The 27,282-nt window shown below is 39.1% G+C and overlaps 1 protein-coding gene across 1 annotated transcript in view; it reads right to left on the reverse strand.

Annotated features, from left to right (window-relative positions):
• The window catches only part of ENOX1 (ecto-NOX disulfide-thiol exchanger 1), a gene marked incomplete at its 3' end in the record, with an annotated part of 139,593 nt that overhangs the window by 34,993 nt on the left and 77,318 nt on the right, over positions 1–27,282 (reverse strand). Inside the window, exon 8 of the mRNA XM_080363364.1 lies at positions 9,777–9,961. Within this exon, the coding sequence (XP_080219490.1) occupies positions 9,777–9,961 (185 nt within the window). The remainder of the gene's footprint in view (positions 1–9,776; positions 9,962–27,282) is intronic.

The following is a 27,282-nucleotide window of genomic DNA, read 5'->3' on the forward strand; positions in this document are numbered from 1 at the left end:
AGGCCAGACAAATCACCAAGGAAACAGGAAAATGTGAAAGACAAGTCAAAGAAGCTTTAGAAAAGAGCCCTCAAGGAAGTTAGCCATGTTGTAGGAGTAAGGGCAAAATATATGCCATCCTAACACGTGACAAAGCATTATTATGATTGTGGAATTTTTTAAGAGAGCTAAAAGAAACACAGTCTAATAGTTCAATGTTTCTCATGCCTCCCACCTTTCCAGGACCACCTGTGTCATAGGAACTACCCAGAAGGTGTTATTTGGGTGGATCATGGGGTTTGCAATGACAAAAGAGTCCAAGCCCTAACACCCCTGCCCTGCGCTGGTGAAGACCTGCACTTGGATCAACAGCCCAGCTCCTGCTTGTAGGCATCCACCTGCAAAGTGAGCTTTCCTGCCAGCAAAGAACATGCTGAACATGTCAGCTTTACAGGTTAACCACCTCAGAGGGCCAGGGAGCTGGACACACACCTCATGGGTGAGTGGGTATGGTGGCACTACTGAAGAACCATCCAGCTGCTTCCCTAAGGAGATGTTTGACATGTTCCCCTCCCCCTGCCGTTACATTGACTGCAGCTTTACTGCACTCAGACTAGGAGCAGGTGGGATTGACCCTGAGAAGTCTGCCAAATGAGAAAACATACAGACTGACACAGACACATCTAAACTACCTAAAGGGATGTTACAGAGAAGATGGATTCAGGATTTTCTTGAATAAGGGCTGAGAGTGAATAGACGCATATTAAACAATGAAGATTGCTATTATGTATGAGGAAAATATTCCACAGTGTGAGTGGCCAACCACTTGAACAAGGGCTCAGAGAAGCCGTGGACTTTCCATCCTTGGAAGTACTGAGAACACAGCTGGACAAGGTCCTGAGACAACTCCAGAGCCACCCCTACTTCAAGCAGAGGGATTGTGTGTGTCACCTCCAGACATACCTTCTGACTTACATTCTTCTATGATTCTAAAGGGTAGCCAATTGATATCAGATAATTAGCTCTCAGATTCTTTTTTTGCCTATGAGACATAGTAATTCAATCACACAAATTACAAGAGGCAGTATTAAAGGCTGGACAGCAGATGAAAGGAGAACACGGATGGTGTAATGAATGGCCGAAGAGCCAGTCTACAGCTTTCCTTTGCCAAGTAATCTTTAAGTATGTATCTTACTCAAGAAACAAGTTCTCTTCTGTCAGCTATGGAGTTTTCTGCAAATGAACAATAGACCCAAGTCCTTAAGAACCTTACAGAATCAATCCCTCCTCTCAGAAGTTAAATTATACCAATTTGCTAATAGATATTTAGTGCTAGTATCAGGGATCCCTCCCTGGGATCTGGCTTTCACAGCAGCTTACGCAAGGTCTTTGATTTTGATGGTGGTCTGTGGAGTGAAGAAGTCTGACGAAAGCCCATTGCACCTCAACAAAAAAGCTTCCTCCTACCTTTGCTAAGTGTATCAACATATTACACAGCCCTTGGCTTTATTGGCAATAGGTTAGTGGGCAGATGGGCTTACAGTTTGCTCTGATCCTGGTCAAAGGAAGAGGGTTGATCCCAGATGATGGTCATATTCCCTCTGTCCTCATATCTACAAGACAACCAGTTCATGCCTAGTATGACATACAGTCAAATGAAGACGTGATCGTCCATTCATAACAATGTCATCTTCTCCAACCTTTCACCTGTACTCTTCCATTGTGGATACCTCCTTACCAGGCAATGGCACTTGAACTGTATGATCCCACCTCTTCTTTCATGGGACTGTAAATGAGCATGGTACAGCATGCTCTTTCTCAACAGACCAAATTAGATTTTTTAGCTTTTTATTTCCTATTCGAGAAGAAATATTTCATTCATTATGAAGGAGAACAAAAAGACCTGGCACATGTTAATCAGAAGAATGACATGAGGGAAGAGAATCAATTTACCCAGTGTAATTTCTATTGAAACAGAATTCCTAGTAGTGGAAGCAGAGTTCCTAGTAACGATAACATCAAACGTGTTTGAAAACTATGTAATCAATAAGTGTTGTGGTTTAACCCAAGCTAGCAATACAACCAGGATAGCTGCTTGTTCACCACCCTTCCCACTCTCCAAATAGGGGAGAGAATCGAAAGGGGAGAAACTCAGATTGAGATAAACACAGTTTAATAAATAACAAAATGCTAATGTACTAGTAAAAATATATATATATATATTATATATATGTATATATACACACATATATATAAATATACGTTTTATATATATAAAAATAGATATAGCTAGATCTATTTATATATATATATATATATGTAATAGTTACAGAATATAAAATAAGAGATACTCAATGCAATTCCTCAGTAACTCCATCCACACTGAGCAGCCAGTCCCAGGAAGCAGCATATGGTCCTAATAGCTGATCCCGAAAAGAGAAAAAGAGGCCTCTGCAAAATGGCAAAAGGCCAAACTAACTAAAGTCCTGAACAGAACTCCCTCAGACAGCTCTTTGCGAGCAAAGAAGAGAGAGAGCAAGAGAGACCCGAAGATCCCATCTCTCCTTAAACACGAATCATGATGCCCATGGGAAGAAACATTCTTACTGATCAGTCTGAATGTCAGTCAAGCTCTGCCCATCCATGCCCCCCTTTCTCAATGCCTCACACCCGTGGGCAGAATGTCCTTGGCTTTCAGACCAGAGCAATTAAAAACCTTAACTCTGTCCTGGGGTGTTATCTCTTGTTCTCAAACTAAGTCCAAACAATGACCGTGCTAGCTATGAAAAAGAAAGGTTTCTAACTGCATGAAGAAAATTAACTTATTTTCAGTGAAACTAGCACAGAAAACCAACGCTAGTATTTAGGATCTTTTAAAGAATTCACCTAAGATCACCAGACTGTAAAACTTAAGAGATCTGTCCTTCACCACCACTAGACTACACAAGCATGTTAAAGAAGATATTAGTTGATTTCTTTCATATTTAAAATAAAATGTGCACACCTGATTATTTCTCTCTGAAGTATTTATTCTTGCTGCCAAACTCAGTTTATTTTTACCAGTGGTAGCAGGCACAAAGATGTTATGCTGCACCATCTTACCACTAGAACAGCTATTGAGAATATGGTGCTTAAAAGCATCTGTGAGTTCTTATTTACACTTCCCCTAATATTGTTGAAGTGGTGGTGGCAGAAGTGGGAAATTAAACACTACTTTCAATAAGGAAAGGTTGTTAAACATAGAGGAGGACCCATTTGGCTTGTCTCAGATCTGGTAAATAATTAGCACTTAATTGCCAGCTGCTCTCTTTTTTTTTTTTTTTTTAATATAAACAGAAAGAGTAAGAATTCTGTGGAAGTTTGTGGACAGCACTGTACAGAGCCCTGAAAAGCACAAGGGAACAGAGATAATACTTATGGGAACACTACTCTCTATCCTGGGAGCAGACATATTTCTTAACCAGTTTCCAAATATCAACCACAGGGTGAGAGAAGAAAAGCCAGGCCTGGAAGTGAACATCAAGACACTGAGTCCAGTTCCTTGCAGTTAACTTGTATCCATTCCCTATAAAATTATCCGTGTTGAACAACATTGCCATTACAATATTGCCAGTGCCACTTTTATAGGAAACCAGAAAGATCTAACTGGAATTAATACCATAAGAATACTAACAAAAAGCATTTCCAGCTTAATTATTCTGATCTGTTTATTCAGCAGGTACAATGCAAATACAAGGGGTAATGTTTATTATCTCTTTTATTTACTCTTCTCTTTAATACTATATTTGGAGAAGAATGGGTTTATAGTTGGGCATAAGTACATTGAGTGGGTTATATGCTGAATAAATTTTTGGTGAAGAAAAGGTAGGTCGATAAAAAAAGACTACACATCTCCTCTGCATTTAGGCTATATTAATAAATATAACCATAACATGCTTCATCTATTCAACAATGATCCTAATTGCAGTGCTAAACTGCTACTAGAACCTGTATATATTGTTACTAGAACCCATCTATTCAAAGGTAAATGGTTGTTATAATGGTCACAGCACTCACATGGTGCCAGATTCGGCAATTTTCAGCCAACAGCGTATGTGTCTGCGACTTCTGACATTTCAGAAAGTTTGTATGTGAGAGGAAGGAATGGCTGTGACAGTTCACATCATCAGTGAAAGATCTGGGAGCTGCAGACCTAAATGCCAGTGGAGGCTGATTGGAATTTAATAGGTGGTAGACTGGGTAGAAGAGTGATATGGAAGAATAGCCCAATTCCACTAGCTTTTGAAACTTGGGCAGAAATATGCTTTCCACTGAAAGAGAGTGGACCATGGGAACAGTCAGTTCTTCCATTACTTGTATGAGAAAAAAGTACTTTTCATATAGAATAGGAGGAGAAAGACCTGAACAACGCCATCTTTGCGTGCAGAAAAAAAAAGTCTTGCTAGCTCATGAGGACATTTGAAAATGAGCCAGCTCTCCTCCAGTGGCAGGGAATGGTAGAAACCCAATTTCAAAGGCAGCACAGCGAGGTCAACACCAGCAATCACTGGCTTTTCTACTCAGAATGGTAACTACACATTAGAGGTATGTCATCTTGCTTAAAAAGCTGAGAGATGACTCTTGTGCCATCTCACTTAGACAAAAGGGCCTAATCCAATCCCCAGTGACCAAATTGTGGAAGCTGCGTGTACCCCACAGTCCCCATCACCAAACATGTACTGTGGCCAGAGAAGGGCCATAAAGATGATCAAAGGACTGGGAAGCTGCCACAGGAGGAAAGGCTGAGAGAACTGGATTTGTTCAGCCTTGAGAAAAGAAGGCTTAGGAGATACCTCATCATCATGTTCCAGTATTTGAAAGTGGTTACAAAAGAGATGGAGACTCCCTTTTTACAAGAAGTCACATAGAGATGAAGAGGAGTAATAGATACAAGTTACTCCTAGGGAGATTCTAATTGAACACAAGAGGAAAAATTTTCACAATGAGAAAAAACAGCCATTGGAATAATCCCCCCAGGTAAGTTGTGGATTCCCCAACACTGGACACTTTTAAGTCTCAACTGAATAGGGTGCTGGGCTACCTTGTCTAGACAGTGCTTTTGCCAGGAGTTGGACCAGATGATCCTTGTGATCCTTTTCAACCTGGTATTCTATGATTCTATGATTCCTTTAAAGAAGCTCTGAGCGTAAGGAGGGACCTGCGATACACTCCAGCAGCTATTCTCATCATCCTGACAACAACAGTGAGGCCTATCACAGACCAAACCATCTGTCCCTGGATGAACACTGGACATCTGAAATGCCAGTCTGGCATTTATCAGAGCCCTTTAAAAAATGGTGTATAAGTCTCAGATGTGCATGCTATTTATTTTACATGCTAAATGATTAGTAAAGTGCAAAAGATAGTCCTCAGGAGGTAGGAAATGTCAGGAGAATGTGGCCTTTGCAGTAAGACCTCAAGTTGCATATTGAACAGTAAGGACAGGAAGATATTGAATAAGTGATGATGAACTGTGCAGTTTCTGCAGCACCAAACAGGGAAGGGTCTCTAAGGTCCACAAAGCAAAATACACAGGTGGTATTTCTGGCAGCTCCTGGCTTCTGAGTGCTCAGGTTTGCAATCTGCATTGCTATTCCAGTGAAGTTGATATTGTTTGGGAAAAAAAGAAGACAAGACCAAAGAAGACTTTCATTATGCTGCATCAGAGTGAGACCCATGTGGGTCATCGACAGGTCCAGAATATGTTCAGTCTCCTGCTGAGACATCCCGAGGTAACAGAGTCAATGGCACCCACTGCAGTGTATTAGCCTTTATGTCAGCCCTACACCTACCACCCACCATTGTTCCTATTGTTCTTGCTTTCCACCCCCAGCACCAGTTTCAGGAGAGGCACCCCCACACATCCCCTGCTCATGCGATAACCCCATGGCTAGGCTTCAATACTTCACCACCAATGAAGTCGAGTTCGTGCTGTCGCTGTGTGTTAGGAGTATGAACCTGAGCTCAGCTAATGAATCAGTCCCTTTAGGGGACAGGGGCAATGAGGTGCCTCTTAAATGTCCCAGATACACCCAACTGTTGGCACTTGTGTACATTTCCTAGAGAAAACACAGGTGCAAGCATGGTTTAAATGGGGATTTCTGGATGACATCCTTGCCTGCAGGAGCTTAAATTCAGCCCATGATGCTCAGGGAGCTGTGAGAGGAAAGAACATTATCATACATTTACATGATACAATGAAACACCATGCAGAATTACCAGTCTATTGGCAAATGAACCAGTCCAGTAATCAGTACAGCTATGCAAGTGTGGTCCCATGCCTTGGCCAAATAAACCTGATGAAAAGATGGAACTAACTTGTTAAATAAGAGAGCCATGCATGGTAAAGGAGGTGTGCTCTGTAGACTTAGGACTAACTTGAGGAGTAAAACATTGCACCGATAACTATGCTATGGAGGTTGTTCATGAACAACCCCAGAGGACCAGTAAAAATCTAAAATTTACTTGGATATGTGCTAACAAGTGCCATCTCCTATGTGACAAACTGACATTTTTCAAAGTCTTGTAATGTTATCAATTTCAGGCAGATATTAGAAAGGATATGGAAATCACATCATTAATTCAATAGTGACCCACTGTCAAATTCTGAGTCCCTGTTTAGAAGCATGAAAGTGGCAAGTGCATTTCCTCAAGAATTTCTTTTTGTTGGACAACAAACAAGAAAAGCATAGGTTTTATGCTTTGTTCTTAGAATGGTGGAAACATTTTGATGACTATTTTTCAAAAGATTTCTGCTTGCTACTCCACACAGAATATGCTAACACAAATTGTTAAAATTTGGAGAAATAATATACCCACTGAAAACTGAGTCTTATCAAGCATTAAGCAACTAGAAGATATTTTCTGCATTACCTATAGTCATGGATCTGGTCAAACATTTCAGGCAGAGAGACAAGATATAAGAAATTGTTAAAACTGTTCTGTGAAGTATTGTGAATATAGATACAAGTCAAACATCCTTCCTTATGATCACAGACTTTGTTAGAGAATACCAAACACTGCTGGAAAAACAGAGCCACTCCAAAAGTGATCTGCTTAGTATGTGTGTTCTCATATAGAAACAAATTGAAGGCAATACCACCTATGCAGCAGTGACAAGTTAATTCAATTTCCATCTCAAAATCAGGTAAAGTGTATGTCATTTGTTACCATGGATACAAAACATTATTTCCATTTGTTTGAGATCTCACAGTGGGTATGAAATTAAACTGTGATACAGTTTTATGGAGGAAGTTGGCTAAAACCCCCATAAGTTCAATGTCAGTAGTCCAAAAGATATTCTTTTTTAGACACAATAAATAAGCAGGTTGCTACTACTGCCCCTAAGGTATACTTCATAAGCAAACATCTGTCTGATTTTGCTGATGCTACTTTGAATCAGTAGGAGTGATGGAAGGGAAAATATACATTCATTTCATCAGTCCTACAAATGTGGGAAAGAATCCTGAAAAATGTCCAGATGGTGGAAGTACATTAAAAATACATAGATATTGTGTTATATTTTATTGTTTGGCCCAATATATGTTTAAAAAAATTATTTATTCTGAAAGTGCATCCACTTTTTCTCAGATAAATCTGCTTTTCAGGCTGCAGCTCAAATCACTTATTCTCTAGTTTTCAAAGTCAGAAGAAGAGGTGTATGAAAAAGCAGGGGAGAATCAAGAGGGAAGAAGGAGAAGGAATACATTTTTTTTTTAATGCTGACATATACGTAGGGCTCAGGCATTCAATGGCATTCAGTTTACCTTGTCTGCAATTAATTTTAAAATATAAAAAAAATAAAAAGGAATACAGGTCTTCTTGTTAAGTTATTACTACTCAAGTCCTGGCTATATCTTTAATATTTCATAGACTGATTTCCTTAGATGCTGAGTACCTACCAGACTGACAGATTTCAGCTAAGGTTGTCGTCTCTTGACATTTACAAAAACAAGCTGAGATAAAACAGAGTCTACCTAAATCAAAGGTTTATTTCTAAATATTCATGCACGAGCTGCATGAAAAACACAGAGGTTATGGGATGTCATGACTATGGCTAATCATTGAAATCCAAAGCCATGATCCAGCTGCTTAATTGACTGATAATTTCCACCAAATATTCTGAATTCCACCTCCTGTGCTTCTGTGTTGCTGCCCTCCTCAGCATATTGTCAGACTAGATTATCTGCAATGTCTTCTCCAGCTCCTTGGGCCATCTCTAATTATATCCCATTGGGAGTTAGTAGGTCTGACCCCAAGATGGCAAACTAGAAAAATTCAGTACCTCACAGCAAAATTGTCACGAACACAGAAGCTCTCAGAGGAATAGGGACCACAGTGTCCATTGCTAGCTGAACAAAGAGATAAGTAAGTCGCTCTCTGTTATTGACTTGCATTATTAACATTTGCTTCAAGTTAGAATAGAAATCTATTAATATTCTACAGACTTGATTATCCTTCATCCAGACCCCAGGTAGGAAATTATAACAATGCAAAATGAGCATTAGGGCTCTAGAATTTTGATTTAGTAGCATTTTGCACTTTTCACCAATTTTAATAGAGAACTAGCACCAGGCTGAAATTTAGCACAATATTTATATATGTAGTTAAATTTAATGAAGCCAATGATATTTAAGTATCCATTTATATAAGGATAAGATCATGAATAGACCTCAAGCATATTTAAAGTATACTGAAACCTCAAGTATTTCTGATAAATTACTTTATTCCTAAGTTCAGGAAAGATTTTGTTTCTGAATGGTCAATGACTTATTTTTTATTTTTAAAATATTTTTTTCAGAATTACTCCACTATATCATAAATCATCCTAATTTGGTAAAAGTCTGTGGGCTTCAAAGTGGTATATGTTTGTATGAACACATATGTAGGCTTGGCTTGTGCTCTGTTTTTTGGTGTTAGGTGGAATTTGCAGAAATTAAGTTATACACATGTATGCTGAATGAGAGTTGCCCATGTGTTAATGGCCATGTTAGATGAAGCAGTGGGAGCAGTCTGGATGTGCTTGCCAAGACTTGTGCTTCAGTGTCAGGAGCACACTGACAAATAAGGGAGAATGGGTAAGATAAACTGACCCTCAGCCTCCCCTCCCCCAAGGACACATTGCAGTTCCTCTCTGACTAATGTCAGAGAAAAATCTTTGTTGCTGCACTATACCACTTAAAAAATGCCTGAATGAAAAGGTTACATCCATAGGTCAGCATAAATGATAAAAGCTCAGGAGACAGCATTGATGTTATATCCACTTGCAAGTTAGCAGGAGGGTAGTCTGGACAAGATGGAGATGTCTCAGCCATCCTCAAACAAGAGTCAGCAGAAAAAAGACAAAGCCGAGAAGTGGAGAAGCATCTAAAGATGCTGATGACTGCAAATGAAGGCACCACAGAGCGCTGGCTATGCTACACTGGATAAACTTTCTTGAACTTTTGTGCAGAACTAGAGCCAGCTGGGTTAAGTGAGGAGAGCAATAAGGAATGTACTGAAGTAATTTTCTCCTGAATAGAATATGTATAAGGGAATTCCTTAAATGATCAACGGGTTTACAGTTTACGAATTCCTAAAACTACTATCTCTAAATACGATCCCAATTCCTCCTCTCCCTTTCCTTCATCTAAAGTCTGTAAGACTTTGACTCTGAAAAGAAATCAGGACCTTCGTGGCTGACAGTCTTGAATACAACACAGCCTCATGGCACCACTTTCCTAAAAAAGAAGACCAATGCTTTTCTTCCATAGCAATACCTGCTGCATGCCTTGCATTGTCTGCTGCAGGAACTGCAGCTGCTGGTCCTTTGTAAGGCTTTCTTCTGTTCGGAAGAGCTGTCCTTTCTCCTGTTTCAGGAGCTCCACCTCATTCCTGTAAGCGTCCAGCTGCCATCGAAGACTATCATTCTCTTCCTTTAGTGCATACGCTTGGGCGGCTAGAGCTAAGAGAAAATGAAAATGTGAAGAAATCAGTAAAATGGATTGTTTCCTTACAAATAATGCAGAGGACATTGTCAGGGGAGATGATAATACAGCTGAAAGCCAGTGAGAGACATTTCGGAGCTGAGACAAGACCCAGCAGAGCTGAAAATGATTAGGTTCTGGCAAAGACTGTTGCTGGGAAATTATTTCCTAGGATGGAAGGAGCCATAAAGGGACCCTGGATAATTCAAATGCTACTTGCAATCTGGCTGCTAAATTCAGGCTTATATTTTAGGAATAAACTGGCATGCAATCCAAGGGCGAAGAACCCACCAACTTTACACCATTTTTCCCAGTGATGTTGTAGGAACTGATAAAGCTCTTTAATAATTGTACTAGTGTAGCGCCCAGATGTTCCAATCAGATCTGTGCTAAGGAACTTCCACTACGTAAAGTTGCTGGATTTAATCCCATGAGAGAAGAAGCACAGAAATTCCTCTCCAATCTCACAACAGACTACTTTGTAGCAATGGTTATGAGGAACCATTTAGACAGAAAATAATGATGTAATAGAGTAAAATTATATAAAATGCAAATGCTCAAAAAAGTGTTGGCACTAGAAGAACATTACTACGTTAACGGCATTGAAAGACACTTAAGTCATTTCCTTAGGAAGCTCCATTTGGCCCCTTTTCAATTTAGAATGGCATTTTTATTATCATAACTGATAGCAGGTGTTTGTGAAGAAATCGATTAGTATGCAAGGTTGGAAATTACATTTGCCAAATGACTTGCACAGTCTGCAATATAAGCTAAAAGTTGTGTAGCAAAAGGCATAAGGCTATAAAGCATGTACTAGGAACGTTATTTAAATAAATTATCTGAACATGAATACATATAGGAAAGTGTGGCATTCATTATTTTAGGGATGTGGTTATCATCCTATAGTAGAACCCACTCCTGATAGTATTTATACTTGGCAGTAGCAGTGGTCATTTGGCACAGCAAACTGCCATACTATACTATTTTCCTTCTTGGAACTTGGTAGCACAACAACATTACAGAGCAGCTGTAATTAAAAACCAACAATCTACCATAGCCAATTCTATCAACATTTGGTAACTGAAGCACAACCAATTTACATTCCTGATAAAATGATTTTAGGCTTGGTATCGTGGACTTCTTTCTTGCTCACCTACAACAGTAATATGGCTAAACTCCAAATTATAGGAAATTGTATATTAACTTCGTTTAATATTAGGCCTCTCTTGACTAGACCTTTCACAGATGAAGAGCCTCCTGTTCCCCATGATAATATGATTCAACAAGTTTGTGAAATTAGATCATCACTTAGATAGAATGTCACAATATTCATTACCAATAAAAATGTTTTATCTTCAGTAGGACAAATCTACCTTTTACTCAAATCATTTTTACTAATTTTAAAATAGTACAAATGCGTTATTCATGATAAAGTACAGTTAGCTACTATTCAAATACAGACATGGACTGGTTATTGTGCTTATTTTGGATATTCTACAGAATCTCTCTGGAAGATTTAGCAACAGTTACAGTATTGTTACATCAAATTAAATCGTTCTGAAAAGCATGTAATCATCCTTCCATGACAAAATTTACCCTCAAGAAATTGCAATGATGGGTCCAATGGGCAAATACAAGGATGAAGTCCTTTTTTTTTTTTTGGTAAGAGCCAGCAAGCTGTAATAAAAGGAAAAAAGGCAAACAAAAACCTCAGTCTTCTAAAAACTCAAGTCAAAATTAAACAGTTTGGGTTGGAAGTTACCTCTAAAGATCATCTAGTCCAACCTTCTTGACATGGACATGGACATCTTTCATCAGATCAGATTTCTTGGAGCCCTGTCCAAGCTAACCTTGAACACTTTCAATGATGGGAACTTCTCTGGACAACCTGTTCCAATGTCTCACCACCCTTATAATAAAAATGCCTTCCTTATGTCCAACCTAAATCTCCTCTCTTTCATTGTAAAACTACTGTCCCTTATTCTGTCATTATAGGCCTTGTTAAAAAGTCTCTCTGTCATTTGCATCCTCTTACTGCTATCAGTTAGACTCTCCCCCAACGTAAAAATCTTTTTTTTTTCAAATGTAATACTCAATTTTAGCTGGAAACTGCCTATCCTTCTGCTCTCTGAGAGCATGAAAGAAGACCATCATGGGCACAGTCAAGTTTTACAGTGGCTTGGGAACAGTAATTCATCTGCTGTCCTTCACCTCATCCATCTCAAACTTCTGAGAGCTTGAGAGCTGCTGCATAAGTGGAGGCCATAAGACCTATGTACTTGTTAATCACTATCCCCACTGAAATGTGGGTTAGGACCCAGATTCAGCTGAGGTTCAGGCTGCCCGGCCTGGAAAACCTGCTGTCATGTATTTTTTGGGTCACACTCTTGCCCAGTAGGAGATCTCCTTCTCCTTTTGTCCTCACAGATGAGTTCAGATGAGCGGGGCTATGGACAGCAAATTAGGGGAAATAGGAACGGCTATGGCATATTGCAAAAGTAAGTAACATATAGGACATACACCTTTTAGTATTTGAAAAACAACTCATCCAAATGGAGCAAGTCACATTTTATATGGGCAGTGAAGGTAACCACCCATTTTACCTTTAGAAATACAAACAAGCTGTTTTGCTGCTAAAAAATTCAGAGTGGGACTTCTGAGTACCATTATTTTATGTTATTAATTTAAAATGAGTTTTTTTTATACCATATTAAAACCTATATGACAATAATTACATTGCAGTACTACCAAGAAGTCCCATCCAAATATGAGTGTCCCATTATTCTAGATTCCGGACACCAGAAGACAGAGGCTGTGTTTGGAAGAGGTTACATTCCATTTTAAAATTGATTTTAAAATAGCCCAAACAACTTAGAGTGAGAGAATAAGAATAGAGTGGGGATAAGTTTGCAGGATTCCCAGAAGTGTGGAATTTGTTATCCTTCTGGTGATCTTCCTAGCCATTCATAGAAAGCAAGAAAGATGGAGTCTAAGGTAGAAATATGTCCTTAAATAAGGAGGACGTAACACATATAGCAACAGTGTAACAATGCTAAATTGTCACAAGCTTTAAAATGAATTAATTATAGACAAGAGTCCATAAACTGTTAAATACATGTAGTTCTTTTGCTATTTAATTTAAAGCTACAAATAGCCAGTTCTTAATATGTGCTGACAGGGTGGTTAGCGAAAAAGGAGTGTAAGTAAAAGAGAGATGTCTAACGGGCCTCAGGGGCTCGAGCTCATTCAGCACTTGGTAACTGTTTTAAACAGTATTAGAAACACTCTTTGTGTTGACCTAACACAACTATAATTTTGAGATATTTACATTTTAGTGCACTTAAATTAAAATAGTTCTCGATTCAGATGAGCATCTCTTTTGATTCCAAACAAAGTATCTGCTCTATAGAAAACTAATTATAATTTATTTTTAATACTACTTCATTTATAATAATTATAAAGGTTCTCCCCCACCTCTACTCTGCCCTGGTGAGACCACATCTGGAATATTGTGTCCAGTTCTGGGCCCCTCAATTAAAGAAGGACAGGGAACTGCTGGAGAGGGTCCAGCACAGGGCAACAAAGACGATTAAGGGAGTGGAGCATCTACCTTATGAGGAAAGGCTGAGGGACCTGGGTCTCTTTAGCCTGGAGGAGACTGAGGGGTGACCTTATTAATGTTTACAAATAAATAAAGGGTGAGTGTCATGTGGATGGAGCCAGGCTCTTCTCGGTAACAACCAGTGGTAAGACAAAGAGGTAATGGGTTCAAACTGGAACACAGGAGGTTCCACTTAAATTTGAGAAGAAACTTCTTCTCAGTGAGGGTGCCAGATCACTGGAACAGGCTGCCCAGGAGTGTTGTGGAGTCTCCTTCTCTGCAGACATTCAAAACCTGCCCGGACGCCTTCCTGTGTAACCTCATCTGGGTGTTCCTGCTCTGGCGGGGGGATTGGACTAGATTATCTTTTGAGTTCCCTTCCAATCCCTGACATTCTGTGATTCTATGATTCTGTAATATGCCATTTTATTACATATTATCTAAAGAAAATAACTTTATTGAATGTTAAATTAAAATTATAGGAGAATTTTTGGGGAAAGGGGAATCTGCATGTTAAAAACTAATCATTTTGCAAATTTTTACAGAAATTTTTGCTTTGACTTCATTGACAAAGCTGATGAATGTATCTATAGTTGAAAAAAAATTTATTCTGCTCATCTCAATGCAACTTCTCATGCCATTTTTAGTTCAGTAGTTCAGATACTCATGTACAGAATCCCTCTCTGAGACATACTAAAGAGCATCTTACGATTAAAAGGCAACCAATGCTGAAAGTATTTACAGAAGAACTATATACAAGGAAGCTATATCAAAAGAAAACTCTGACAAGAATCTCAAACAGCTGCCCATGCTGCAAGCGGGAGAAAATATTCCTACTTAAGCAAACACAGCTGGAAACCAGCTCAATATGCGCTTTACAGCATTTTCACTGAGGGATGCAAAACGATACCTGCCAGTCTCAGAGCGGTGGCTGGAGGAAGATTAGACATATGTAAGTGGGGGAAACTTTCACATTGATACTTTGAGGACATCTAAGAGGTTAGTGTGACTCCTTTGTGCTGAAGCAGAAGTGCTATATACAATTTGGCAACAGCCTCAGTAGCAAAATAGACTCCAAGTCCAGGCTAGACTCAAAGCAAAAAGAAACATTTTAAAACAAAGCGAGTGGCTGATCAGAAAGCCACTGAAGTCTAAGGATATACTCATTGACTGATGATTCAGAACAAAACAGTTTTTACTTTTATACAGCATCTACCTTGGACAGTTAGGAGCATAAGTAAGGCTTCACAGGTGAAACAGGGTAATTGCATTTTATCACATCAAATTCTTTGCAGCCAGGAAATAAAGTGAGCACCCCAAATCTCTGAATGTATTATATCTATCTATAAAGGAAATAAGGGATAACTTGAAATTTTCTACTAATGCACACCTGGGCTGTGCCTTTCCCATTAGATGATGCCCTAATAACATTACAGTTAACATTCATGGCAGATTATTACTTTGCATACTGGGGACACTTGAGCTGAAATGCAGAGGCAGTATCTTATCTCAAGAGTCTGAGGCAATTTGGAAAGAGTAACTGAAAAACAAATGAGCAAATATTAACAATAAAACCAAGAAAACCTTCTTTAATATTCAAGAGCACAGACTCCCCTTAAGTCCTACAAGCAGAACTTTTTCTATACATTTTTTTTTTTTTCTGTAGATTCTTTTATACTTGTACAGAAATAGATCACAAAATTGACAACATCTGTACTTATTTGTCTGTCTTCGGACCTTTGGTTCTAGCTTCTTTAGCAGAATTCCTCAGGGTTTTGGAACTTTAGCCAATGTATCAATGCAGTGACATGGATGAAAGCCGATGAAGAGAACATTCCCAAACCTATCTGTCATCTGAGATCAACATATGCCATTATCCTAATTTCTTGGCTTGAAAAGAAGGTTTAAAGTTATCTAATGCTCCTTTTGATAACATCAACAAGGAAAACATCAAAAACTGTCAAAATGATGGCTGTTATTATGGCAATTTTTTGCATCACTCTTATTGCAGAGCATTTACAATGTCAAAAAAGCCATCTTGCAAAACACAGCTACTTCTTCAAAGAGTTTTCAGCTTGAGGGACTGAACAAATGTGAGAGGAGAGAAATAAGGACACAAAGTTCACAACTATAAATATAAACAATAAAAGTAATCCTTGGCCTCTAGCTAGCTTGCTTGTTTTTCAAATAAGTGAACTGTGAAGCGGTACAACCAGGGAAAATCAGTAAGGAAAAATGTTCTGGAGGATCTGGAAGGGCATGAGCTATGTCTTGATGCTGTAGAAAACAGGGTAAGTTATACAATAATGGCATTTATCAGTCATAAAGAAGATGGTCTTGTCAGAAATATGGCTTGGATGGTCTTAGGTGATACATTGTGGGATATCTTGATAAAGGGCTCAAGCAAGTGCCAGAGAAAAGGAACTCCTGGAAGCTGAACATGAGGTCACAAGGTTTGGGTATGAATTTTGATAGAATAAAGGCAGAGGTCAGATTCTAGGATGAGCTAAATGGAAAAAAATAAAATTTTGGACATGAGTTCAATATGAGAAGGAAGAGAAAAGGAAGTGTGGTAGGACTTCTGACAGTGGCACTCTTAACAATTACTGCGTGTAAGGAGGAAGAGTTTGAAAGTGAGAGAATACACTGAAGTGTGCCTCCTGGCACATCAGGAAAATGTGACATAAAGACTGGGGGTGCCTTGAAGGAGAAAACTTTCAGTTTCATAGACTAGACAAGACAACTGTACTCTCATTAATTTTTACCTTGGAAGGCTCTACTCAGTCCTCCAGCCCACAGGAAATTAAATTTCGTGCTACAACCTGAGTATCCCGTCATGGTGACTCAGTGGCAGGGTGTGTGTGAGGTGATGCCAGTGAGTGACTCATGCCCTGAGGTGGATGGGAAGGTTGGGTTTGCAGGAGGTCTAGAAGGTGGTGGGAAGGAAGGCACGGCTCTCATTGCAGACAAAAAGCTGGATGGCCTCTGAGGTGAGGGGACACACTGAGCAACTAGAGAAACTTTAACTTACATCTTCTCTAGTTGTCACTTTCTAGTAGAATGAGTTGCGGCTGTCATTAGCCACAACTGCCCAGGTATAGATCCTCTTGTCTCACACCTGACTTCTGTAAACCCTACCATAAAAACTGAGTTCTGACAACAAGTCTTAGTTACACATGCTCTGTATACAGTTCAAAGGTGTTTGGGAAAGTGAGTCTTTGATGTTATCTCCAAGAAGCTTTCTGGAAGAGTAAGACTAAACTACACCTTGATCACCCAGAGGCACCTTCTCAGCCCCCTTTACAACAATATCAGGCTCCTGAGCCTTCTGATATCTAAAGTGGTTTTGATCCATTACCCTGACTTCCTAGAAGACACTTTTTTTTTTTTTTTTAATGGACATAAATAGTGCTTGGATGTCAATGTCGGGTGCATAGAAATATGTCTGATATTAGCAGATAAATGCAACATTATTCCTATACTTCATTCTTTAATAAATGCTTCTTCCATTGTTCTCCCATGTTTCCACATAAATAGACTATGTCTCTTGGCTTTTTTAGAAAAAAATCCTTTGGTTAAAGCTTGAAAGCAGCTAGCTAACTAGCCTGAATAAACTCTGAAACCAGAATTAGAATGGTATAAAAATAAATAATTTGGGGCAAATACAAGCCAATCTAGCTATGAACGGTTTTTTTCTTTCCTGCTTCATACATAATGTAACCAAACAATGAACCAATTTCCACATTTTTTTCTAATGTTAGGCACACTTTATTTGAATGTCTCAGTACCTGCAAATTTAAACTCTAAGGGCACTAATTATCCTATATGAGGAGGGGTTATTGTCATTAATGTTAGTGGGAGTTAAGGCCCACACACTGGGAGGGAGATTTACTCATTTACAAAACCTGCTTTATTCAGGTGCATTTGCTTCAAAGCCCTTTCCTCACCATGTAGCCTATGTTCAATGCAGAGAAGTTCATTATAGCAGTTACATTCATGATGATACCAAATGTTCAAATTGAATACTCATGAGAATTATTTTCAGGCTTCTTATTCACACAAAACTTGCTGGCAAACAATTAGTAAATGGAAGGATGCTGCCAAATATATATATATATATACATATATAAATAAAAAGAAAGAATAAAGAAAGAAAAAAGAACAGTTGCACCATCATTTAACTGCAATTTTATCCATCCCATCCAGTACAGACAGATGTAACATTTGAGAAACCAAAGCATTTCTCTGGAGAGAGATTTTCTCAGTTTACAAAACTTCTCCCTGCTTAGTAGACTTCAACAATAGCACTTTCCTAGGTTTACTACACAAGGCTCACCAGTAATTTATGAAGGCTTATTATTTCTTGTGTAATGAAGCATAACTCTTTGCAAATAGCAAAGAAGGTTTAGGGAAAGGAAGGGAAGATTACAGTCCAGCTGGGCCTAATAACAAAAGGTAGCATGCAAATGCTGGCTCTGCAGTGGACTAAGAATGCCCCAGAGAGCCGAGTTGCCAGCTCCTGTGGTGTTATGATGAGTCTCATGATAACTGACATTTTATTTAAAGCCCTAGAGAGATCATTAACCGAAAATCCCTGCTTTAAGTTTCTGGACTAGTGGCTTCCAGACCTTCCAGACTGTGGATCAGTACTGGCTCTCTGCATTTCACCATGCTCTCACAGACACTGACTTTTAATTAAAAACACTAACAAGGCAATTTAATGTCACTGTTTTAGCCAGTCCTAGGAATAAGATGTGGATTACTTACTACAGTCTTACAAGTGATCATTGGCTCAGGAGCTCAGTTTGGGATCATTGATCTAGACCTGATGGCTGCAAAAAAACCCACTTCAACAGCGAACCAACTTTCTCTGACAGGCTCAGAAGACAGATGGCAAATCTCCCACTTTAAGCCAGTTTTTCTACCCCTCTCTTCATACCTTCCTCTCTTTTTCCTTTGTACTTGTTCTGTTCAGTTCATTTCCTCCTTCAGCTCCAAATGCATGAGTCCATCACTTTCTTCCTTTGTAATTCCCACTTTGCTGACTTTCCCAGATGTTTATCTCTTCCATCACTCATACTTATTTTGCACTATGTTCTCCAGTCCCCTCTTACCCAGTTCTGTCCCAGGCAAATTGCAGCATTAAGTGTTTTGGACTTTTTCTACAAAGATGTCACATCATATTACTGAAACGCATATTTAGAATTTGGAAGAGACCACCTTGTTACAATAATAACAAAGCCTGTCACATTTTAGGTCTATTTTACTTGACAACATCTCTTTGGAGAACAGGAATCCACACAGCTCGTAAATGATATTTTGACAGTTGCTAGCTAATCTGCCCCGTGGAGACTAGTTTCTCCAGGTCATCCCTTTAAAGCGAAGGACCCTTGTTTCCTCTCCTTTTTGAGTTGCATGTCTTCTATCATCACCCATTGTATGTACCAAACCCAAATGATTTGGCTTATGCATAAGGGAGAGAGGAGAGGGAGGAGTTGACTCCGCACAGACAGCTGCGATGGGTGGACTGTTAGTTGGGTTGGTTGTTGTGTTGCTTTTCCTGCTTGGTTCTGCTCTTGAATGAGGGGTGCAGGAAGCAAGCCATCATAAAAAATAAATGTAGGGGTATAGCTTTGATCAAATATAGTAGTAGTTCTCAGATATTTTCAAAATTCTGTAAAAATCATTCTCACTGCTTTTTAGAGTATTTGGTTTGTGATGAGATGAATTTTTCAGATACTTACGCTTCATGTTTACTAATAGCTGTTGCCTTAGTTAAATACAATTAATCAAGTACCGAATATCTTTCAGAGAGTCTGCTTTTTTTCCCCTAATAGAGAAACAGAACTGCTGCAACACTTTTACAGAGACTGTGGTTTAAAGAAGCAAGCAAAGAAGTGACTTTTCCTCTAATTGACATTAAAAAATGACTGTATTCCTCTAATACTAAGAAATGATCAGAGGAGATTTAAATCTCAAGGGAGAAGGAGTATAATCGCTCAAGTAAGAAAAGCGCTGTTTTCTGGGGAGATGTTAAATGGCATTGATGACCCTCTCCCACATCAGTAGTGGAAAAACACTAGTTGTGTTAATGGCGCTTTGCAACTGACATCTGAACTCTGCAAAGCACAAGAGGTGCTGATGAATGCTCAGTGTTTCATATATGTTATGTTAATCTTATGTATATTGCATAAATGGATTGTATATACGTGTGCATACATGGTACATAAATTATTTAGGATATTGAAACATTCTATATAGGTAAACCTCTGTATAGGTGGGTTACTGATGTTTACTTCTTAGGAGTCCAAGTAATTCCTATATTTTTATTCAAATGTAAACAATAAACACTGGCATTTGCAAGATGCATGGCTGCACTGCTGTTGTTGGCATTTGAATTAGGAATTGCACTCAGGCCCAGCACCACAGTGACAACTTGAAAAGAATAATCTGTAGGACTTGAAAATGTGAAGAAACTGTCATTGCTACTTGGAAACAAGCTTGACAGTGTGCACGTGAATCCCTCAATTTGTCACATTCCTTAGAGAAGGAAGGGTTGATCTGAATGTTTGAAGTGACTGTGGTGTTTTGCATTGTTCTGATTTATAATAGGGAAATTTTGCTTATAAATGCAAAGTGCTTTCTATAAATGTGAGGATGAACCACCTTTGTGCAAAATTCTATTGGACCTTAAATTGTAGGAGTGCATTTATCCAGCTGTCTCTCTGACCTTGTACTGAATTGGAGAGCTGCGTTTATTTTTCTTTTAAAATTTTACATAAGACTGAAATATTTGCACAGTTACTTTGGCCTTAGATAACAATGGATCTTAAATACAGGAATATGTTTTTAGCCCTTTAGAAAGCATAAGCAAGTGGTCACATGAAGCTTGCAGTTTCTTGATTTGCACATTCAGACATTTCTTGAACCACGTATTCCCCTCTGTGAATGGAAGGATCTCCAGAAGATCTATATTTGCAAGCCCAAACCTCCTTTCCCCATCCTGCCTTCAGCATACATAGTTTCTGCAAATAGAAGCCACTGTGTTTCTCTGCAGTTTAACATGTTTAGTAGGTATTTTCTCAGATACTAAAAAATAAAATGTGTTGCAAACTTGCAGATGACAGGGTTCTATGGAGCTTAGTGGTATTTCCAGTCCTTTCAGAAACAGAAAATTTATTGACATTTGAAAAAAGTGTGTAACTTTGAAGACATAACTGTGAAATGTTCCTTGCACCAGACTTTCTGGATAAGTCACTGCCTAGGACTTTGTGCCTGTGAGTGTTGAGCAGAAGGTGAATGCAAACACCCTGAGCAGCAGGCAGTAGCTTGTGGGATCAAGGTCTAACAGCAGAAGCATCTCAAAATATGTCAGCAAAACATGATGAGACAGATGACTATCTGATAATAAAACAACTTGGAGAGAGGTATTGCTTTTTGCCGTGTTTTTCTTTGACTGTTAAAAGTGCTCACTTGTCTCCAGAGCTCAGAAAAATTTAAGAGGGATGACAGCTTGTATCTGACACATGACAAAGAAGCAATGAAGACACTGGTGTTGTGGACTAGAAACCATCCAAATCTCTTCAGAGAGACCCCTGGTTGACATGTGAGGTGGGCACTTGGCAGTTGTGGAAGCAGCTCAGCAATCACTGGATACAAGAGCTGTAAAGACATGCTTGGCACAGTTCTTGCACTTGACGCAACTTGCTGTGTGCATCAAATATGGGGAGGGCTGAATAAATAAGCTAAAGGATTGCAAACTATTTGCCCATAGAAAGGCAAAAAACCACAACAATTTTAATTTCTAATTAAAAACACCAACAAAATAAACCACCTTTCTTTTAACACAGAAGAAATACATTTTCCTCCTTTGGAGTTCTATATGCTTATGTTTGAAGTGTCACATGCTGGAATTAGTGGAGAAATGGAATAAAATGGTATGGTTTTGGTATGGTATCCAGTTCTTCAGTTGGTCATTTCACATCCAAGAATGCTTTTTTTGTTTTCTTCTTCTAAACCTACATAAGACTGAAAGAAGATCACTCACCTCCAAGCAGTATTGAATCTGCTTGGCTTTCAATTGTATGAACTAAATCCTTCAATATATTAGTTACAAAAATGCTCTGCTATGGATGTCTGGCATTAGTAAGAAATGTGAAGTGATATTAATCCAAAGCTAAATAGCAGGACACAATGAAACGCCTCTGAATCTAAGATTCATTCGACAAAGTGAACCAACATCATAAACTAGTAGCAGTTTTGGGAATTGCTGTCGCCATCCAGCTTCACACATGAGATCTGCTGGGTGGGTTTTTAACTCCTGGCATTCAGTCACACCACAGACTGCCAGTCAGGTGGATGCATAAGGACTGAGAAGCTGCATGCTTTGAAAAGAAAACTTTGAATGCTTTGGAAACTTCAACCAGCCTCGCATCTCTCATGACATAAGGAGGCTCACCAAACCTGTAATTATGAGTATAGAAGCTTGTACTGATACTGGAAAAGACTCTGCTTTCTGATCATTACCTCCTCTGACATCTTAGCAATGGCTGAATTTTTTGGTTTTAAGAGTGGATAAGAAGGTATCTGAATCTCTACCTCAGGCAATATCTGCAGGCTTTCCTAATGTGCTAGGGTGAAAAAGGTTTCTAAAACCAATAGGACATGAAATGTGTCATAATTAAGAAAGCCTAAAACCAAAGGCTTAGTTTAAACAATAATAGAAATGATCTTTCACAGGAGGTCAGAAAGAGGGTTTAGGCTGAAGCCCTTCTTGAAGGAATCTGTTCTTTATGCTCTGTTCAGAATCAATCGTCTCCGGTGTTATAAACAGGGCTCATTCCTGAAGGCTAAATATGAGAGTAAGAGCACAAAAGCTTTATAGTGGAGAGGGCACTATAAGGAAGGTCACTTTATAGAAAGCATGAAGTGTAATTTGGAGAAGAATGCTAATACCAGCTATATCAGATTGAGAGGAAGCTGAAAACAGCATATGTTCTAATATTGTCTTTTATTGATTTTGCTGCCAACATCCTCCTTCAACAATGTTACAGGTGCACTTCAGGATTCTTAATGGAGGGGGATGGAGAAAATCAATATACAGAGCTTGCTTCTGCTCCCATTGAAGTCAATATGAGCTTCATTATTAACTGCAATGAGCACAGGACAGAGTTCAGACTGTTTTGTCGCTTTGTGTTTATTTTTTCTTTCCCTTTTTATTTAACTTCCTAAGGGGCAATGTGTACTGTTATTTTGCGTTTTAGAAAAGTCCCACTTAAAAAGAGCAAGTCTATGTATTCAGAAATGATGCCCTGCTTTATGAAACCTAATGAAAAATTATAGCCTGTATCCTGAACTGGGAAAGTTATAATAAAAGATATAGGATTTGAAATACATTCTAATAACAAAATCATTTCTTTCTCAAAAATATTTTCATTCAGGTATAAAGCAAGTAAAAACAGTTTAGCTTTCACTGACTTCTAAAATATTACTTTCAGTGTGCATTGTTTGCTCTATTACAGAAAAAAGATGCACCCAAACTTCTTTTCACTACTATTTTAATACTATTTACACAAAATGAAATATGCTAAAATTATTTCAAAAAACTATAAGCATAATCTTCATTCCAACAACATGCTGTTAATTTTGTTCTAGCATGAACGCAAAACATATTTTACCATGCTGTCAAAATGAGATACTAAGAATGTCAATAAAATGACACTAAAATAAATGTAAATTTAGATCGCTGTCACAAGTGGCTGCTTGGTTTTGTGAAGATGCTAGGTTGCTATAGCATTTTCCATAGCAACTTTGCATCTTATTACATAAATAATCCCTTGGTGTCCTTAAAGCTTACTAAAAACAGGATTAAATCTATTCTCATATGTAATGATCCTGCAGAAAACCTTATCAGTATGAAATAACCAGAAAACATGATAAAATGTAATCTAGATAATAGTATTTCTGGCAGTTGAAAAGCATCAAAGCGCAAAAGACTTGTTTTGTAGCAAACGGGACATCCTCCTAAAACCCATATTAGGAAAATGCCTTTGAAGTGTCTGTTTTATCTAGAAATTGAAAGTAAGGTTAACCCCTTCACTGCTGTGTCCACACGACATAGCACAGACCTTCATCCCGAAATGGAGGAAGATGCCCAGTAACTGGGACAGGGCAAGGCCGTCTTTATTCCCCAGGGAGGACAGGCTTGGCAGTTGCTTTCACCCCTCATTCATCAAGGCATTTCTGCTAAATTCAGCTGCACAAAAAGCAATATTAGAGCCAAAGGTACCTAAAACAAGGGCCATAAAATTAGGCCCCTGCCTACCTGCTTCCTAAATTTCAGCCTATATTTGTAAGAGCTGTGGGAAAAATGTAATGCATTTGGAGGCACAAAATTGGAGTCTGCCTGATGATAACAGCTCTGAATTGGCATGCTGTGAAAGACACTAGAGCAGACTTTTCCCGGCGTAGAGGGAGTAATCATCTTGTGCTGCTTTCTAGTGATCATCCCTGATGGTCCCTGGGAGCAAAACTGATTGTCTGCTGGGTCCAGAGCATTTCCATTCAAAGGGAAGTTACTGCACTCAGAGAGCTCAAAAGGGTTGTTCAGCTGTCTTCTCTGGCCAGAGAGGGGTCGTCTCAGTACAGTGAAAATTCAGAGATTCAGGTTTAAATGTTCTCTTCTTCCAGGTTGCTTATAAAACCTGGTTAGTAGATTCTGTTAGCAGCGTTTATTTTCCTCTTCATCCGCCTCTATATGTTTGTTACTGCAGGGCTGAGTATGATACCAGCTGCCGATGGCTTTGAAATGGTATTGATTTATTTGAGGAAAAAAAGGAATGCTAGCCCATTAATTTTTAAAGTAAATATATCTTTGTTATTTTTCACATTATCTTTAGAAACAAGTGTTTGAAAGGAAAATGGGCAAATTATGGGCTTGTTAAATACCAGTATCACTTTCACAAAATCTGATGCTGAAAAGCTATGGGATGGAGCTAATGACAGAAAAATAAATCAGACTTTTGTTAAAATCTCCCATAAAACCTAAAAGATTAGATTTACAAGAAAGAAAAGGAGAAATCCCTGACCCTGGGATCAGTAGGAAGAAGAACATCTAACAGGAGATCTGCCGTGACACTGGGCCAGTTGGAAGAAAAGGAAAAGCAAAGCTCAGCTCCACACAGCTAGGAGTCAACAATTTCTATTCAAAGTTGTAACAAGCTATATAAAGCTTTCCTACCAGTTTAATCCAGCCATAAAACACAGTTTCCATTCCATGTGTGCATCTCTGCATTCACACAAGCCTTAGAGAAAGCAAAAAGAGGATTGAATTGCAGAGAAAAGATGAATAAGCATCACACAGATCGCTTTGGTGTTGTTTCACGCTTTCCTTGAAGACTTGCCAGGCTTGCAACTTTCAAGGTAGATTTAGGAACAATATCACAAAGTCTGCTTTATGCTGTGTGCACCAGGGTGCAATTTTCAAATGCTGACTTTCACAAGGACTTATACTCTTCCGGGGGATGGACTGTCCACTCTTCAGCCTGTCTCCTATGGCAAGTGACTGAGCTGATGCTGCAAACAGGACAGACTGGTTCAGGAGAGCATTTAAGATCCAGGCTACTGTTCAATACAGAAAGAGCTTCAATGTTTAAGTTTGTCTCCTACTTTAGGTATGTTTGAAAATCCTGCCATAGAGGATGTCTTTTCTGACTTGGAAAGCAGTGCCAGTCTTATGTGTTCAAACTGGGTTTGCATTACATACCTTGCAATTTATTATTTGCATGCACTTCCCAAGATATCAAGTTACTTCATCACAGGTAATAGAATGGTGATGAAATAATCCAGGGGCCCAATGGGTGGGCTATTGTAAATCTGTTGAGCTGAAGACAGCCCTATACCAAGGTGGTTATCATCCACATGGACAGAACAGACAGTGGCTGAATGAAAGGAAGCATCGTGGCCTCCGTTTGTTAGTACGGAACTGAGACAGCACAAATCCATTGATCAGACCAAGGACAGGTTATATAGCAGAGCTGGGCTTTGGCCAAGACTCTCAGATCCCAGTTAAAAGCCTTAATCACACGACCATCCTTCTCATCTTCCTCTGCAAGCACTGTACATTTCTCTCTTTTCCGTGCTGCCAGCTGCAGTCTCTTGCTGAAGTCGGAGTTGCTGAAATTAATGGCACATCTCTGAGAACTGGAAAAGGAAGAGATTAACCCACCTCCCCTTAAAGCAAAATTACAGGTGCCTTCTAGGCATAAGCCAAACTTCAGCTCTTTTCTACAACACACAGCTTCACTTCACTAATTCTTAAAATTACTTTGGAGGCTTTTACATGTGGATCCTTACTCCCAGTGCCAGCAGGTGGGAGACGAAGCATCCATAAATCCTGATCGTTCTGAAGATTTTCATATAACCTTTGGACTCCAGCACTGAATCTCTTTTATTTTTTCCCTTGAGCTAATGCTTCAGTAGCTGCACCTTGACTTTCAAATGTATTAACTGAGTTGCCAATCATCATTATTATTTTTTTCTTAGCAATCTCCCAGCTTTACTTCAACAATCCTCTTGCCCCTTTCAAATGCCGAAATCCACATTGCAGAAAAATCACTGTTCAGAGGCTGAATTGTGAAAAAAAAAAGAAATAAAAATTCATTTTAAAGAAATAACTGATCCTGCAGGTAGGACTCGCTTAGTCTCAGGTCAATGTTTTGCCACCTTTCCCCATAATGCAAATGACCCTTCATTTGTGAAACCAGAAGGATTTCCTGTAAACTAGGCATGTATGTTAGTTCAGCCAACTTCCTGAATTCCCTGGGGGGTTTTTTGGGGGGGCTTTTCCAGGTACTCCATAGAAGAAGCAGGTAGCGATGCCTTCTTTTTCCTTGAAGATTCAGCTTGCACACAATAAAGAAGGGTACTAACTAAGCCTGAGGAGAGTGACCTGTAAAACACCTGTAGGAGCAGAAGGTCTTCATGCAAGAGGCAGTGTCCCAGCCCTGCAACGTGGACTAGAGGGTAGAAGACAGGTTCAGGAGACTGAAGGTTCCAATTCTTATCCGAGCTCTGCCACTGAGTCACTGATATCAGTAAAGCAATTTTGTCACTAACAACTAAGAGAAGAGCAATTGGCAGATGAAAGGAGAGGATTTGAGTCTGGAATGGAGGGATGTACTTTGCAACAAATCCCTCTGGAGTTGTTCTGTATCATTGCAAGTAGCAAACTCAAATCTTCCCAAACAAATGGGTAGTATAATAGTAGATTTCTAATACGGACCATGACTTGATCTCTTGCATGGCTTAATATCTTGCATGACTTGAGGAAAAAACTCAAACCATTCTTAATAACAGCTTTTTCATCATATGCCCCAAATCCCAAGAACTTATTGTGTACAAGCGACTCAGCTCACTGTAACTCTCCTCTGAAATCTGAAGTTCCAGCAATTCTGGTTAAGTGTTCAGGCACTGAAGACATTTTGCACAACTTCAGAGCTTAAATGTGTTGCACTGTGTTTTCAAATGCTGGGGCTGGAATCCACCCTCTTTTTTTTCAGGGTGATGGATAGATTGCTCTTCAGATATCCTGGAGAAATTTTTGTCCTAAGCAGTGCAGCTGTGAGGAAACATGACACACTCAGCATCGTACTACCTAGATGCTCACAGAGTAAGTGAAAAGGGCTTGACTAATAGAAG

Source organism: Nesoenas mayeri (assembly GCF_963082525.1).
Source record: "Nesoenas mayeri genome assembly, chromosome: 1".
Taxonomy (NCBI): Eukaryota; Metazoa; Chordata; class Aves; order Columbiformes; family Columbidae; genus Nesoenas; species Nesoenas mayeri.